General features: G+C 34.7%; 1 protein-coding gene across 1 annotated transcript; it reads right to left on the bottom strand.

Annotated features, from left to right (window-relative positions):
• Positions 1-1,240: 1,240 nt before the first annotated feature.
• Positions 1,241-6,589, bottom strand: LOC111904358 (uncharacterized). Its single transcript, XM_023900128.3, has 8 exons — positions 6,323-6,589; positions 6,015-6,150; positions 4,372-5,768; positions 3,182-4,224; positions 2,981-3,111; positions 2,033-2,595; positions 1,843-1,955; positions 1,241-1,760 (listed from the first exon to the last, which is right to left on the bottom strand). Exons 1-8 carry the CDS (start codon positions 6,380-6,382, stop codon positions 1,463-1,465), a joined length of 3,741 nt encoding a protein of 1,246 aa, XP_023755896.1. The 5' UTR covers positions 6,383-6,589; the 3' UTR covers positions 1,241-1,462.
• Between the last annotated feature and the right edge of the window lie 12,137 nt (positions 6,590-18,726).

Here is an 18,726-nt window from a genome sequence, read left to right as displayed (position 1 = left end):
AAGGAAAAAACAAGCGCGCGAGGGTGTCACACAACCGGGAAGACAAAAGCCGACTACATGGCTTCCACACGAAGAGCTAGTTTTGGTCAAAGCTTAGGCTGACATATTTCTGAAGATTCAATTCAAGGAAACGCTCAACCGGGAGAACATTTTGGTTTCACATTTTAGAACGGTTTCGAGAGGAGCTAGAAAAAGGCAACGACTACCGTACGAAATATCAACTGAATTCGAAGTTTCGAGAAATAGCAAGGGGGGTTTCAAAAATAAACGGGTTGTACAACAACCTAAAAACCCAACGGAAAAGCGGCCAAGAGGACGAACAAATACTTCAAGAAGCTTTGCAGTTTTACCTTGAAGAAGTCGGAAAACCATTCAAGTGGCACGATTGCTGGAAATTATTGATTCGATGTCCTAGGTGGAAAAATACGAGCAAGATTTTATTTTTGGAAAGCGAATGAAAACGGGCTCTAGTGGTTACACAACCTCCTCCGGTGTTCGGGTCGGTTTAGATTTAAATCAGGATGACGAACTCGAGCTAGAAGAAATTGTCTGTCCAATGGGTAGAGACAAAGCGAAGAGAAAGAGAAAAGGGACTTCCTCGGGTGCATCTGATTTCAGCGGGGAAATTGACGAAATGCGGAAAATAACATCGTCGTTTGATCGATATAATCTTAATTTCTCCGAACGTTTGGCGTTCGACAAAGAAAAAGAAGAAACAAGGAAAAGGGAGCGGGCGGAGAGACAAGAAATGGAGGATATAAAGTTTTTGATGGAAAACATCGATTATCTCTCGGGACCGGCTCTCGAGCTCGTGATGAAAAAGAGGGAAAAAATTCTAAAAAAATATTTTTTGTTGGTCGCTCTTTGTTTGTTTGATTTTTAGTTTGTCTTTTTTTTTTTTAAATTTTAGGTTTAATGTAACTTTTATTTTAATTAATGAAATGCTTTTGATTTTTAATTAAATTTTATGTTTAGCATTAATTTAAAAATTACAAACCATAAAAAAATTAATTTTATTTAATAATAAATAAAATAAAAATGAGAGAAAGGCTTACCACTCATTCTTTGGATTTTAGATGAGGGAAATAAAAATGAGGAAATAAAGGGTATGGCCCACAAAAAATGAAGTAAGCTTCCCTCCCACTCTCTCCGGTCTAAGTAGGTTTTGAACAGTTAGTTGAATGAAAAATATCCAAATAGTAACTGTGTCAAGGCAAAACTGTTGGAAACCATGTAAATATGAGCAAAAGATGAATTTTTTAATGGGTGAAACTAATAGAGTTCGACCCATTCTTGGTTTACAATAACAATCTATGTATTACCAAAAGAATCACCCATAGTAAGTAAATTAGGTCATTAACTTTAAACATGTAAGCACCAACAAGGGCATGAATGTAATTTGCATTGCGGCTATACTATGACTACAAAATTGTTTAATTTCAAGTTTCAACAAGAAGACTCTTTATGAAACACCAGCAGCAGGAAACAGCCTAACACACATCGCCTTCTGCTCATCACTCAACAAATGAAACCATTTCTGTATGCAATCAATTGCACTTGAACAACTCACAAATCTCTTATTATTCTTATCACAAATTTCTTCAAAACTCAGAGGCGTTGTACCCAATAAAGAATTCACAGCTGCAAATTGGATCCTTAAACTCATTTTCCTTGATGTGGTCCCGGTTATGAACCCACTCAATTTCATTCTAATTTTTTCCACGTCACCATCTTCCAATCCATTACCATCAATCCCAAGTCTGTAACATTAACAAATATCCAATTAAAAAAATTATATTATAATAAACAAATAATTAAAACAGTCAAAAAACTAAAACTCACCTTGCGAGTTGGCCTAGAAGAACAAAAACAGCAGTCAAAGGCGTTTCAACTACAAACACTTCCAACAACTTCAACAGCTGACTAACAATGTTCTCACAAATCCAACCCCACTTCTGCAAATCCAAGATAAAATTAACATAAATTATTTAAATGAAAAGTTAAAACTACATATACATATACAAATACATACCATCTTAGATGCTATTAACTCCAAAAGTGACAAAACATCCCCCAAATCAGACAAATCACCATCACAAACTGTTGTTGATTTCAGTTTATTCAAGAGAAGCGATGCCACTTCTTCCATGGAAACAGCACCAATTAAAAACGGACACTTGGCGCATGATGATGATGATGATGGGTTTTCCTTTTCATGGTATGTGACTAATGAACTTACTACAGTCATTATTAAACTGTAGTCACCTGCTTGGGCTAGTAATTTTTCTCCACATATGTAACCAAAGATATGTAGAAATGTTAAAGTTGAGGGAGTGGTGATGTGGGAAATGTTGTATGATGTTTCACATATGGAGTCAATTCGGTCAAAAGCTACACAAATTGATGCTAAAAAAACTGATCCAATCACCAGCTGTTGCAATGAGGCTTTGGAGTCTGAAAATGATGGTGACTCTGGATTTATATCAGTGTGGATTACTACTCTTTCATTGATTATAAAATCTTGAATTAGAGTAATAACTTCATCTAAATTGCATACTTTTTCAAAAATGGTTCTTGTCTCTACATCAGACATCACTGCACATAGAAAATAACCACTGAATTATAAATATATATATATATATATATATATATATATATATATATATATATATATAGAGAGAGAGAGAGAGAGAGAGAGAGAAAATAGAGTAAGTTACATTTTTGGTACCCAAAAGTTCTCTCTTGGGATTTTGGTCCTTCTTTGTGGTTTTTGGGATCAATATTGCAAAAATCGGCAATACTCAAGGACCAAAAATAGTCATTTTACTAGGAATAAGGATAAAAAATATTACAAGAACCTCAAATAAGGACAAAAATTGCACTAGAAAACTTTATGGGATCAGAATTGCAAAAATCAGCTATACCCAGGGACCAAAGGTGTGGTTTATTCTAGAAAATATGAAGCTAAGATAACACATACCTTTCTTGATTTGTCCAGAAAAGATATCTATGGTCTTCAAAAAGCTCTCATCTAAGACATGGTTGACATTAGTCAAAGCAATGCTTGAGGGGCTCTTCAAGAACAATGAGAAGAACACACAGACCTTTTCCCTGAAAATCAAAAGAGAAAAAATGGTAAATAAAAAATAAAACCACATGTTTTATAAGCCAAGAAGCTTACTTGGGTGAGAGTATTTCTTCAGCAGAAAGAGCAAAAATTATATGTTTAATCATGTGATCACTCTCAGAAGACACACAGCATTGAGTCATCAAAGTTCCTGTTGTATGAAAAATCTTGGAAAGGCTGCCACTGTCCTTGATTTCTGGAAATACAACAATATACTGACAAGAATCATTGACACCTGGCAACAACCCATTTGTGCAATTAACTTCAGAAGGTCTAGAATCTTCTACAACATCTAACTGAATGTTTGGAAGAGTAGGTGAAAGAGGCCTTTCAACTGCAAAACGGTATCTTTCCTCCTCAAATTCACTATCCAAACTGAGCAACTTCATATAATCATCATCCAACATTCTCTTAAAAATCTCAACATTCTTCCCACCATTTTCAAGATTATCATCATTACACATACGAGTAGTAGCTTCCACCCCATTATTTTCAAAACCAATTAAATCAACGTTTTCCTCACCAACTGTTTTTGTTCCTGGATCTTCCTTTTGCTCGATAATCTTGCAAGAAGGTTGCAATGTAACTTCTTTCAATGGTTTATCCACATCACCTACTTTTGTATACAAATGCTCAATAGATTCAGTTGCATTTAGGGTTCGCTTTCTTTTCCTGTTTTTTCCATCTTTGTTTTTCAGTCTAAGAGGAGTTTTGACATCATTATTATCAGCCACCACTGCATCATTTCTTGTTGTAGGAACCTCACTAGACAACCTTGAAATAGGCAGCTGTTGATTGAAATTCAGTTTATTACTTTCATCTGGTTTAGTGTTGGAAAAAACACATTTCCCCTGTGAGCCCACCAACTGTCGATCAGAAAAAGATGACATGCTTGAAACAAGGGCATAATTGTCTACATTTTTTTTGTTAGAGCCTCCAAGGAGAGAGTCCATTTTAGTAGCAGTACCTGAGGTGACTTCAGTACATGTTCCAGATATAGGAAGTGACACTACAGGAGATCTTGTAGAATTAGGCTTCATAAGTTCTTTTCCACTCTCAGGGTGCATAAATTTCCTCTTTGAGTTTACATTTCGATTCTGTAAAAAAGAAAAATGTCACTTAATAGTTAATACATCCATCATGCCTAAAAAGTGGAAAGATATTGTATCAATGCAATGAAGAAAAAAAGTATCTCAACCTCAATAACAAGATGTATGAATTACTAAATAAATAAAAAAACTAACCTGTTCCAGACAAGATTTACCAGCATTGCAGATTTCATAACAGCTACAGAGTCCTACACGATTTGAAAATCGAGCAAACTCCAGCTTTAGTTGATGAAGCTCTTTTTCAACTGCTTTTTTACACTTCTTTTCAAGCTCAGCCACTTGATTAGCATGCTTTACTCTCTCCTTTTCAAGCTTCAGCCTTTTCTTTAAAAGTTTCATTTCATCATATTTACCTTTCATATTTTTTTCAGTCAAAACACAAGAAGGGTTTGTTAAGTTTCTTGAAGAAACATCATTTTGAATCTTTTCACTTCCAATTGTAGTCATTTGTTTGGTATCTTTTTCCTTCTGTTTTGCTTCCATCTCTTTCTGCAATTTAACATACTTCTGTTGACACTCTTCCAACTGCTGATGAATCCGATCTGCACGCTGTTTCTCCTCCAAAGCATTTTTCATATTCAATTCTGCAATCTTTTGTTGTTCTTCATATTTCTTTTTCTCTTTTACATACTTTTTTCTTTCAGCCTCAAGTTTCTTGTTTGCTTCTTTAAACTTTGAACCTTCTAAAACCAACTTAGATCTTACCTCATCTGCCTCACACTTTAATCTTTCACATTGTTGTCCAAATTCCTCCCTTTTTTTCTTTTCAACATCAACTAACTTTCTTTGTTCATCAGCTTTACTTTGTTCTGTTTTCACCATTTCTCGCATTTTATTACCTTTTTTCTTCTCCATTTCAGCTTTCTTTGTCTCAGAGTCTGCTCGTTTTCTCTCATTATCAAGAAGATTTTTAAGTCGAGTTATTTCTGTTTCCATTTCAGATACACGCCCTTGAAGGGATGTAATTACATCCATATCCTCAGATTTTGGAGAAGACAACTCATCCACCAATGGAACCTTCTTCTCAGCCATTAAAACTTCAATTTCAGCTTCAGCCTCAGTCTTTGCAGTTTTCAATGCTTCAGCTCTAATCTTCTCCATATCTGCTCTAGCACTCTCTTTTTGAAGATCCTTCTTTAGCTGTTTCTTTTCTGTTTCCAAATTAAGCAACTGTGCTTTTAGCTTACTTAATTCTTTTTCAATCTTGTCTTTTTCAACCTTAGAACTTTGTAATGCCTCGTCTGCTTTTTTCTTGTCTTCTACAGCTTTCTTTCTATTGGTAGCTGCAACACTTGTTTCCTTCTGAAGCTGCTCTCTTAGGCAATTTATCTCCTTTTCACTGTCAGAAACACGCCCTTTGAGAAGTGTAAGTTCTTCACTCACATGTTCTGGTACTGAGCCTTCTTTTTGACTCAATGATAAAATCTCAGACTTCAGTAAGGATATCTCATTCTCCAATGAAACTCGTGCAGCTGATTCTTTTTCTTTATTCTTCCTTTCATTGTCAGTCTGCAGCTTCTCTTCCTCACAAGCTGCAAAATAAGTTAACATCAATTACTGATCCCAAAAGTCGTTGTTTCAACCCTAAAATGTCATAATGAGGTGTTCCATTCCTCCCATTTGGATCATATATATACACCCCTTAGTCTGTTTGTTAAGTTTCTTAGGTTTACTGTTTACATACACCTTTCTATCTCACATAATAACATTTACGATTGCATAAGTAATATAATATGCAGATGAAATCTAAAAGAGGTCCAGAAACAATGTATTCTTACCTTTCTTGAGTTTCAGAACGTCATCTTGCATCAATATAAACTGTCGCTCATAAAGCCCGACTGCCTTCTTAAGCGCGGCCCTAGCATCCTCCGTCTTCTTGCACTTCTGTTGCACTTTTAACAGTCTATCTTTCCACTGATACCAAATTGTATTTATTAGTACACAATCGCAAAGATTTAAAAATAATTTAGGACTGGCTAACCAAGAACTAAGAAATGCGATTGAATTCTTGAAATCAAATGTAGTTCTTGAGTGATTACGATTAACTAAATGAACAAATATGAAACAAAAAACTCAAATGAATTACCTCGCTACAACAAGGATTCGCTGTAGATTCATCTTTCAATTCCAAATGCTCCGCCGCCATGTCTGCTGATCCTAGGGCTAATGCCCAAGGGTAGCTACCACATCGATTTCTTTCGAACTAGTTATCTAGCTGGTTTTGGCCGTTCATCTTTTTCTCTCCCGTGTTGTCTACTCGTCTACTGCTTGTGCTAAACCCACGCCGGTCGCCTGTGTAAAACCCTTTCTGTGTCAGCCGCTTTCCTCAACAAACGGGTCGGGTTATGTTCATTCTTGCCGAATCATACTTTTAACAGCCACATACTTTCATGTTTTATCACATGGACCACTATAGTTGTAGTTTTTGCAATGTGACCCTCCTTTATATGGGAGGGGTGGGTTTGGTTGCTTTCCTTGTTGGAGATCCTAGCCTTTTGTAAGTCGATCAAAGTCTCGAAAATGCTTCCAATGGGGAATACTTTTGAACCATAATTTGGCTCACACTCGTAGCATTGTAGGAAATTATATGCATCAACGTTTTAGGTTTAGATAAAAAAGTGTTTATTGTTCATCTATAACATCTATAGTTTTTGATACGATCATTTGAAGTGTCAATGCCAAGGTATGATGGGTAGACGAGTTACTTGTGGCAACTAATATTCTTCTATTATTGGAAAAAGGTAACCAAAAGGCATTCCCTGTATGTATGTATACATGAAATGTGATTTGTTGTTCCACGATCTATGTTGAAACATCTCAAAAATTAAGGCCAAAAACTTCTTTTTAATTATAGTAAAACCATCATTCAAAGCATGTTCATAAAACCATGATAATATCAGAGTATGATCGAAACATCCAAATACATCATAGTCGGATAAAAAGTAGAAAGGTACGGTGTGTGCGATGCGATCACCCCGAACACTTCTCTTTCGAACAAGAAGTACCTGAAACATAAATTGAAAACCGTAAACACGAATCTTAGTGATTTCCCCACAATACTACATACCATACATATAAAACATATAATGTACCCCGCCCGACATCGAGCCCCGCTCAATAAACAAATATGTCAGTCATCAATCCCTGCCTGGCATCGGGCCCCGCCCGGTATACATATTAACATATAAACATATAATCATACAAATACATGCAATAATCACAAAGATAATAGCATACAAGATAGTCATCGGGCCTCGCCCGGTAAACATATAACACATATCACATGCAAGAGTCATGCATATAACTAGCATCCTAAACATAACAAACCATGAGCCAACATTAGTGTCTTCGACTCGCTAAACACAGTGAGGAAACTCACCTCAAGCTGTAGAATCTCTTAGATAAAATCTCAGTCTACTGGTTCGGAAAATCCCCTCGCTAACATCATTAAATAATATCCAGTTAATAATTGGGTCTCAAGCCATAATCAACAATCCAAGCTACTTGTCCAATATCCATGCTAAAAGACCATTTTACCCTTTTTCTTACTTGGCCCAAAATCAAGGCCTAACCCATTGCTCCAAAAAGCCCAAATTCCTAAATAACATCACAAGGCCCAATAAGGTCCAACTTCCAAATTAGGCCCGGAAATCATGGACCTAATCCTAAATGTAGTAATAACAATTTGAATCCTTATGGTTATTGAAGCTTCAAGAGCAAGCACCATAAATGTCGTGCCTCTAATGATTCACGCCAAACTAATCAAGAAGATGAGAGAGGAGAGAAGAGGAGAAGACTCGAGAATTTCAGCTATCCTTCTTAGGGTTGGAATGGTGGCCAAGATCTCAAAGGGGTATAGCCCTTTATATAGTTGTTGGTAGCTTATGGCCAAAGCTAGGGTTTTAAGGAGGAAACCCTAATTCCTTAGCTTAATGCCTAAGCAGCCCAAGAACTCCATCCAAGAGGCCCTTGGACGGAATTTCTAGGGCCTTCCTAGAAGATTTCGTCCAACCCAGCTAGGAGGATTCTATAGCCCAATTCCACAAGTATCAGTAAATTGCCAAACAGTCGTTGCACTTTTAAATAATTCATTTAATTCCAAATTAATTTATGCTTAAATATTAATTAAATAATATGATTTCTATTTAATATATTATTTCCATAATACATTAATAAATCAATTATCTTGATTTATTATCCAAATAATAAATATAATTTCTCTCTCCAAAATTCATCTTGTCCAGTTGCTAGTATGAGGGCAACCCAAAAGGATTGTGCTACTATCAATTTAAGTATATACTAATTATAGTTATAGTCTTAGATACCTAATTCAACAATCTCCCACGTGGATAAGTCTAATAACTATAGTTGCCACTATAACTTCAAAAATTGACCAACAAATTGTAGCTCTCAAAGCCGCTGTCGAACTCTGACCTAGTCAGTTACGTGTCCTTAAATAAGTGATCAAATATTCATCCATTCTATAAGATATTGTATAGACGTGAGACATTGATTATAATCAATCTCATTATCCAAGTTTTGTTTCCCGGTTTCTGATTTATGACGATTGATTCATAATAGTAATTAAACACATCAATTCAGTCCAGGCTTGGCCAAGCACTTTAGATGTCGATATCAAATCATTGAGGGGCCTATATATATCGCTTTTCCCGTTATGGTAAAAGGAACAGATAAACTTCGACTTATATGATTTCATTATTCACTCATCAAATCACGCACAACAATACATTTTATAACATCAAGTTAGTGATGCATTTACGTATTATCAATGCACAACTGACTTGTAAACAACAACTCATATATCTCCGTTTCAAGAATATAAGATATTATCGTCTCAAAATTACTCGTGAAAAAAATCCATGAAGTAATTCTTTGAGCATGGGTTTATCCAATACTCAAAATCCCCATTTTCCAAATACTCATGAACATTGCAGCAAAACTATTGCTACGTCTAAACCCTTAGACAATCTACAATTCAATTAATGATAGTCTTGATTCATTACTTACTTCCAAAAGTATGATCGACTGTGGATGTTTGAATAATCCCATTATTCGGGAAGTAAAACATGTGAAGTGAAACACAATAATAGCCTAATTAACTATGGTCTCAAAACAATTGAATATAAATAAAACTCTCATTATTTAATCACCATGTTAACTAGACTATATTCATTGTATAATGTTTCGCGTAATCAACTAAATACTTGAATTAAACATCATTCATGCCATGTTATAAACATGCATACTATCTCCTTATGGTCCTTCCTTTGTGAATATATCGATCAGACACCATTCCAATGATGCTCATTTCACAATTCCAAATTCTTGTTACTACTAGATGTGTTAGAGTTCAACCTTACATGCAATGTCCTTTTGTGATGTCGAGGCTTCAAAGTCACAGAGACTTTGCCAATGATATTACAAAATGTTCCATTGAAACTTTGTTACTTAAAACAATTCTATGGAAACGAAGTCTCAAATTCAAGGTATACACCTTGAACACCTTCCTTGCATTAAAGTTCATAACTCACATGTAGATCAACTCCCTATATGGAAACATTTACAAATTCCCATATGACCATCAATTTTGATTAAGAATTATCCCAATCTAAAACATGTCAATATGGTTATTCCAAATCAAACCATACTTCCAACTATCCACAAGGAACCGACCCTTTGGTAAAACCTCAGAATGTTCTTGACAGTTGTTCAACAGCTTTAGTTACATCATGTTCAAGTCCTTTTCCCTCTCAATTCCCTAGGCATTTGGAAAAATCAGAACAAGTAAATATTATAACATATGAGATCGATCATATATTTGAAGCATATAGGACTCGGTTCATAATGTCTTACATAAAGACCTGATATTTGATCAGTCTCCTACTATAATATGTCCACATACCAAATTTCCTATGTTGAATCATTTCAACAAGACATTCATATATGTCCAAGACTAAGTTCCATTATAACTTCAATCTAAACTGTTAGGTTTAAAATATAGTATGAGTGTCGTCTCCCCTAAATCTGTCTATAGTGAAACAATTTCCAATCTTTGCAATTTGCAAATTGAAATATTTGTTTCCTACACCCTATATTGCTAACCTGTAATATTTAGCATAACAATTACGCTCTCATTAGCATAACAACTATGTTCCCACTAGCTTTGACATGTATCCAGAAATCAACTGTACTTTTAGAAATCAGTACTTTTTGACTTTCTTACTAAAGTGTAGATTTCAGATATGTAATGCTTCGATAAGTCTTTAGCTAGACTTCTCAAGCTCATACACTTTTCATTAGATAACATATGTGTGTGTTTAAACCCTTTCACAACTTATAGCTATAAGTCCTGAACGTTCAAACTATTTCTTGCCATTTCTCACAATTCGAACTATGAAAACGGATGTCGTAATCAAGCGAATTTTGAGAACGCAATTAACACAACTACTAACCACAATGATATTTATCAAATCTTTAAAATCTACTAACGAAGGTATTTCCTCATAATCATTTTCATTAATTAGAGAGAAACATTTTGCCACCTAGATTTTATGGTGTATGTGTTCTTATCCATGTGAATATATCACTTTCAACCTACAATCATAAGACAAGGTTTATAACATATTCAAATTTACCTTTCATGGACTGAAATTTACTTATTCTTAATTTCCTGCCATCTGACAGCATAAGGGCCTACCAGTGCTTCCATGTTGTTTAAGCAATTCACCCATATTGATCAATGTACATTCACTGACCAACGTGCTCTGCCTTTTGCAGTCAAATGAGAACCATAGAACTCATAAGCATTTCCAACTCAACTGGAAGACGCACAGAAAAAAATGTGTCAACTTAACACGATAGGTTATCAACCTCAGGCCATGTATTACTAAAATGTTTATTCGTTATTGACTCCTGAAACTCTTCAAGATCATTAAGACTCCCACTAACTTCTTGAAATAAATATTTTTCTTTTAAGGAACATTCCTCGACAAAAAAACTAAATATTCAAAAGTTAGCGTGGATTCTTAACAATAAAAACACTTCACAAAATTGGTCTTAGTTTATCCTTTATTTTAACCAAAACATCACAACTACCAATTCCAAATGTGCTAGAGTAAGAAAACAATATTACTCCACATTAGTACGAAACAAGCTTCAAGATACGATTCGAATTAACTAGAGTATGACTCTAAAACTTGATTGGAAACGAAGTATGACACATCTTTCGATTGAACTATTTAAACAATATCCAATTCCTATTCTTAGTCAAATAATTGCACTAAGATGTTCTTCGAGGATCAATTGTGATATAGTTTCATAACCATTAAGATGATCATAAAACATGATACCAAAGTAATTTCCTCTCCTTTTATATTAGAGAAACTTTTATCTTTCTGCGCTAATGGATTCTTCTTATTCGTTCTGTCACTCTTTGAAACTTTTCAAATATCAAAATTATGTTTAATCTTATAAACACAACCATATTTATTGAAAGCATCAGTAAATCATGACGAATAAAGTTATCATCTTTTGTGGCGGATCTGAATAGTCTACATCAATGTGTAGTAGATCCTTTAGTCCTTCATTTGACTCACATAAACAAGTGATCAACAAAGTAGTCATAATCTTCCAACAATCAAGATTCTCATACATCACATTATTCAAATTGCATGACTCCAAGTTTCTATCCAATTGAAACTTGGGTGATGAGAATTCCTTTTCATTTGGTCAATTATGACATTACCACAAGTAATATAACAAGAATCAAATCCATAATTAATATTGCTAATAATAAAAATGTAACCAATACTCTCATAAATGCCATTGCAAGGAAATACAAAGTAAATAAATCAAAAAATTCACTTTTATTGATAATAAGCGGAAAAATTTATCCTTACAATGCAAAATATGAAAACAATGTATCTAGAGATTTCCTACGCAATCTATTAATCGATCATAACTCCTAAGCATTAGCTTCCAAAATCTGATCATCGAACCATGTGACAAAAATTCATCTCTCACGATCAGATTCAACTTACGCTTCTTAAGCTTCCTTCTTTCTCTAAGATCCTGCAAAACATCAAAATATGACTATCACGTCATGTATTAAGAATCTATGAATAGAAACTTAATAAAAATGGAGTTAGATAGTGGATGTACCTGAAGTAGTGTCATACAACTTGACTTTACCATCTCTAAGATCTTTTAGGTAGTCTGGGCAGCTTCGCAACCAATGACCCTCCAATTAACAACATAAAATATGGACCTTTTTGGATTAACACATGGAACTATCTCAGAACTAGCATTTCTCTTTACTATATGATCAAACAGTTTGACATTGGTCGGTCCCTTTCCATTGGGAAGAGAAATCTGTTTTGGACTACCATTGTTGCCATTGTTAATGTCCATGGAAATTTGGGAGACAGATCATTCAAAACACTTTTTCTTGACTTATGCCCTTAAGCATTTATGCTTCAACAACAATCAACGTATGTGTTAGATCAATTAGGGTCACGTCGTAGTCTCTCATATAGTAGTCTTTAATGAACTGAATATATGATTCAGGAAGCAAAAGTAGAACGAAGTCAATGGCTAGCTCCCTTCGGAAAATGACACCCAACATCCCCAATCTGTCAATATACGATTTCATTTTCATAACATGAGCACATACAAATTTTCCATATTGATGTTTACATGCCAACAGGGCTTGAGTAACTTCGTACTTTTCAACTTGAAGAAATCATGACTTAGGGAGAGTCACCGGAGGAGGTGGAAGAAGAGTTGGAGAAGCATGATATTGAGTTCCACCATTGCTTGAAGACGGGAATATTCTTTCACCTTGATCAATATGTGGAAGATCATCTTCAGAAGGAAGAGGAAAACCACTTCCCAAAGAATAAGGAAGACCATTGTTGTCTGAAATTGACATCTACAATAAGAGAAAAGAGAATTCAAGTTAGTTGATTTTAATCCTTAATTATTAACCCATAAATTTAAATTAAGGCTAGGATCCATATTTTCGATTTGAACTTTGAAGAGGGATGCCGTAATCAAATTCGAATCTATTTTAGGTAGGTAAGGCTTTTACCAATGTCAATATCATGAAACTCCTAGATATTTGAGATTCATTGAACTATTCAATGACATGTTTAATCTCGATTATGCCCTCACTTTGTGACTGGGATGTTGATGATCACAAACGAGATGTGAATAACCATGCAAATTAGCTTGGTACTCTCGATGTCATTTATCATCTAATCAATGTGTCGGTTAACCACACACACTCCATTAACTAATGATAGTGTACGAAACACACATTGCCGCTCTTTATAGTCCATATTAGTGTGCCGGTTAACCACACACGCTCCACTAACGACTTATATAAAGTGTAATGTGCAATTTCATGGATTAGCATCAAATTCACATTTTTCCTAAAGTAACTAAGAGTAAGATTTTAGAAAATAGTTTGGTTACTTTATATCATTATACTTTTAAGAGTAAATTACATGAATGGTCCTTGTGGTTTAGGGTAATTTGCGCGTTTGGTCCATATCTTATTTTTTTAACTCGGAAGGTCCCTACAGTTCGCTTTTGTTACGCGCATGGTCCCTGTCTTAGCTAAAAAGACTATTTTTGCCCTTGATTTTTTTAATTTATTTATATAAACGCACCTCCAACCCCACCCCTCACCTTACCTTACATAACCACTATTTTTTCCTATTTAAATAATAGTTTTTTTAGGTAAGACAAGGACCAAGCGCGTAACAAAAACAAACAGTAGGACCAAACGTGTAACAAAAACTAATAGTAGGGATCTTCCGAGTTAAAAAAATAAGTTAGGGACCAAACATGCAAATTACCCCAAACCATAGGGACCATTCGTGTAATTTACTCTACTTTTAATGAGATTATGTCCTATCAAACCCGCCCGACTAATAACACTCCACCATATAAGAGAGCGATGGGTAAGAATGGACACCCAATGATGGTCATTTTATAGGCCGCTACCTTAAACTCCCCTTATAGTATGACTTCGTGAATGAGTCATACTAGCGTGTTGAATGACTTTTCTTATACATATAATATATATTAAACTTTTAATTATATAATAGTTTTAACTACTAAATTTCAAAAATTAAAACAATTTTAATTTAAGTTTAAAATTAAATCAGATGATTTAATAATTGTTTATTAACTAAATATTTAATTAATTTATTAAATCAATTTTAGGATTATCCATTAAGTTAATGAACATAATTTAACTTAATCCACTCCCCTAGATATTTTCGAAAGTATAGGAGGGATCCACAAAATCTAGCAATTATCTAGTTAAACAAGTAAGAAGATAATTACCAAAAATAAGAAATCTCTATCATATCTAGCTATTTTCGAAAATATGGAAGGGACTAAACAAAATATTGCAATTATCTAGTTAATCAAATAAGGAGATAATTGCCAAAATTAAGAAATCCATACCAAAACCATAATTTTCAAAAGAAAAATTTAATATCGTCCTACTTTTTGTTCCTACAAATCCTCATACCTAATGAAATAGTGACATGTGTAACATTTAATGTTCATTTAATGATATTTTAATATACTAATAAGACACATGTCATTATTTAATTGGGTAGGAGGATTTATAGGAACAAAAGTAGAAGAATATTTAATTTCTCTTTCCAAAATTTGGCAAATCTTGGGGATGAAGGCAAAGATCTCAAATCCTTTCCATGATTTCAAAAAATCATAGGGTTAGGAAACCCTAAAAACGAAATCTGGTAGGCCAAAGGAAAGGGTTACAATCTTATTCCAAAATTTTGAAATCTAGGGTTAGGAGACCCTAAATTGCGACAAAACCCTAAGTCTAAAAGGGTTTATTTGCCATAAAACATAATTGATCAAATTCAACCAATTACATCAAATTCAATAGAAACAAATATAGGCTCTAATACCACTGATGGATTTTGAGCATAACAAACTGTTGGATTAGTGTCTAAGTCCATAACTATTTTGGTATGTACTTGACCCGATGGTGCATGGTCTTTTTGGGTTGCCTTCACCAAAGCAACTTGATAGGATGAATTATGGAGAGAAAGGATTAAATATGATTTATTAATATATTATGGGAATAATATATTAAAGGAGATATCATATTGTTTAATTAATATTAGTCAAGAATTAATTAGTAATTAGTTTTGTGACTAAAAGAGATTAATTAAACTTAAGGGACTGGAATTGTAATTATAAGATAATTGCAATTTGGGCCATGGATTGCCTTTTATTATAAGGTGGATGAATTCTATGGGGGAAGCCCATATGAAGTCGTCCAAGGCTTTAAGAAAGGGATCCATGGGTTGCTTAGGGCTTAAGCAACCAAATTAGGGTTTCCTTGTTAGATAACCCTAATAGCCTCACTATATAAAGAAACCTTAAGGCTCAAAAACGGGGGAAAAAACTTCTTGTCTAGGGTTAGAACACGGTTTTGGGCAGCCTCTAAGCTCTCTCCTATTCATCCTCTTGCTTATGGTGTTTGTGAGCCATTAGAGGAGTGACACTTGTGACTCTAAGCCTTCCAAAGTCAATTCAAGGAGGAATTGGGATTGTTATTGCCACATAACAATCAAGGTAACATTATAAACTTATTCTTATGATTAATATGATTACTTGAATGCTAGAATTAGGGTTTATAGTCTTGGATTCAATGCATGTACAATAGAGAAACCTAGATCCAAGCATTAGGGTTTGTATGAGCACATAGGATGTCTTATGACCAAAACCCATCACAAACAATCTCTATGTGTGCATACAACCCTAATATACTTGGATCTATGCTTTCTCTAATTGAACATACAAGTATTGAGCATCAAAAGGAAAACCCTAGGAGGTATCTACTATTTTCGAAAATCATAATAAAAGATAGTAAACATATTGTTAATTGTTATGTAGTAATAACAATTTGAATCCTTAGTGTTGTTGAAGCTTCGAGAGCAAGCACCACAAATGTCGTGCCTCTAATGGTTCACACCCAAACTAAGCAAGAGGATGAGAGAGGAAAGAAGAGGAGAAGACTTGAGAATTGCGGCTATATTTCTTAGGGTTGGAGTGGTGTCCAAGATCTCAAAGGGGTATAGCCCTTTATATAGTTGTTGGTAGCTTATGGCCAAAGCTAGGGTTTTAAAGAGGAAACACTAATTCCTTAGGTTAATGCCTAAGCAGCCCAATAACTCCATCAAAGAGGCCATTGGACGAAATTTCCAGGGCCTTCCTAGAAGATTTCGTCCAACCCAGCTAGGAGGGTTCTATAGCCCAATTCCACAACTATCAATAAATTGTCAAACAACCCCTGCACTTTTAGTTAATTCATTTAATCCCAAAATTAATTGTAACACCCAAAATTTTCTAATAATTTTTCACAATTCAAAACATACTTTCATTCATAAAATAATATTAAACATAATGTATCCACTATCATCATAGTAAAACATATCCCAAAATCATATAAACCAAAAGCTCCATGAGTGTGTACAGATCATGTCGGCGCCTTCCCGCGATCATCACTGGTACCTGAAACACATACACAAAACTATGTAAGCATAAATGCTTAGTGAGTTCCCCAAAATACCACATAAACACATATCAACCACTCAAGGTTGTAACTCTGATGACCCTCTGGTCGAATATCTCTGTAGGACCCTCTTGGTCCCATAACTCTATGGACCCACTGGTCCTAACTCTGTAAACTCTGAATCATGCATATCACATATCACATAGAAATGACAAAACATAAATAGCAAACAAGATACAATGTCACATAGCTCTGATTACCACTCTAGGTAAAGTATAGTGAGAAGACTCACCTCGGGAATCTTGGTAAAATCTCGATATCAAAATACTGCCCTAGCCTCCGCCTAGTCACAATAATAAATTACACTAAATAAATGTCTCTTCACAAATTGGATATTCTCTCATGCAAATACCTAGAAGGGTAAAAGACCATTCTACCCCTCTACAGGCCCAAAGGCCTATTTGTTGACAAACCCTAAAAGTCAACCAAAAGTCAACTGTCCATTTTGACCAGACTCACCAAGTGCATACTGATGGTTTTTAGCCATAAGAACTTTCCTATGTGCGCATGCAAAACCCTATTGCTTGGATCTAGGCTTTCTAATAAACATGCTTTGAATCCAAGACTTACAATGGCTAATTAGGTTAAATAACAACATTGAAATAGATCTAGAACCATACCTTTGAGTTCCTTGTTGATCTTGAGGTCTTGGAGCTTCTAGAGTCACAAATGTCACTCCTCTAATGGCTTACAAACACCAATAGCAAGGAAGATGATTTAGGAGAGAGGAGAGGGGAGGAAATCGGCCAGGGTTCTCTTGCTTTAGGAGAGGTGCCAATTTCCTTATGCCATTTGGGTCTATTTATACTTGTAGACTCCTTAAGGGTTACAACCTAAACCCTAATTGGATAATCCTCTCTTAAGGCTATCCAAATCCTTTCCATAGATAAGCCTTGGACGAATTAGCTATCCTTTTAGCTTCTATAATTCGTCCAATCCATATCTATATGGATTTACAGTCTAAAGTTTAACTATCAAACAATTGACAGTTTATACCCCTTTATTTAATTAATCTCTTTAAGTCACCAAATTAATTCTAAATAATTCTATGACTTATATTAATCAAATAACAATATATTATTCATTATATTATTTTCATAATATATTAATAATATTTACTCTCTCGTAATAAATCATCCTATCAAGTTGCTATGGTGAAGGCAACCCAAAAGGATCATGCACAACCGGGTCAAATACTTGCCTAATATAGTTGCAGCCTTAGACACTATTCCAACAGTCTCCCACTTGGATAAGTCTAGTAACTATATGCACAAGTACATTTCATTTTGCAATCGTAGCTCTCAAAGACGCTGTCAAACTCTGATCTAATCAATCTTGTCCTTTAGATAAGGGATCGTACAGTCCTCTGTGAGATATCATGCTGACAATTCTATGGAATGATTAGTCAAGCATTTAGGTTTCTCGATCTCTAATTTATTTGACATAGAACTTAATCGAACACATCAATTCAGTTCTGACCGGGCCCGACACATAAGTCAAATCAAATCATCGAGCGGCCGAGATATCGCTTTTACCTTCTTAGATAAAAGTTACAGATAAACTTCGACTTATATGCATTTACTTATTCATTAACCAACTATACACAACAATACGTTTTATAACACCAAGTTACTGATGCGTTTTCGCATTATCAATGTACAATCAATTAACAAATAACAAACCATATATCTAGGTTTTAAGACTATATGATATTATCGTCTTGCGATCACCTTTTATATCATATTCCATAAGGTGATTCCAGCAAGCGCGAGTTTGTTCCAATGCTCAAAACTAGTTCATAAGCACTCATGAACGTTGCAGCAACCCTTTGCTATGTCTAACAC

The sequence above is a fragment of the Lactuca sativa genome, chromosome 3, assembly GCF_002870075.4.
Source record: "Lactuca sativa cultivar Salinas chromosome 3, Lsat_Salinas_v11, whole genome shotgun sequence".
Classification (NCBI taxonomy): Eukaryota; Viridiplantae; Streptophyta; class Magnoliopsida; order Asterales; family Asteraceae; genus Lactuca; species Lactuca sativa.
The sequence above is the reverse complement of the archived record's forward strand: the minus strand, read 5'-3'. Positions and strand labels throughout refer to the sequence as shown.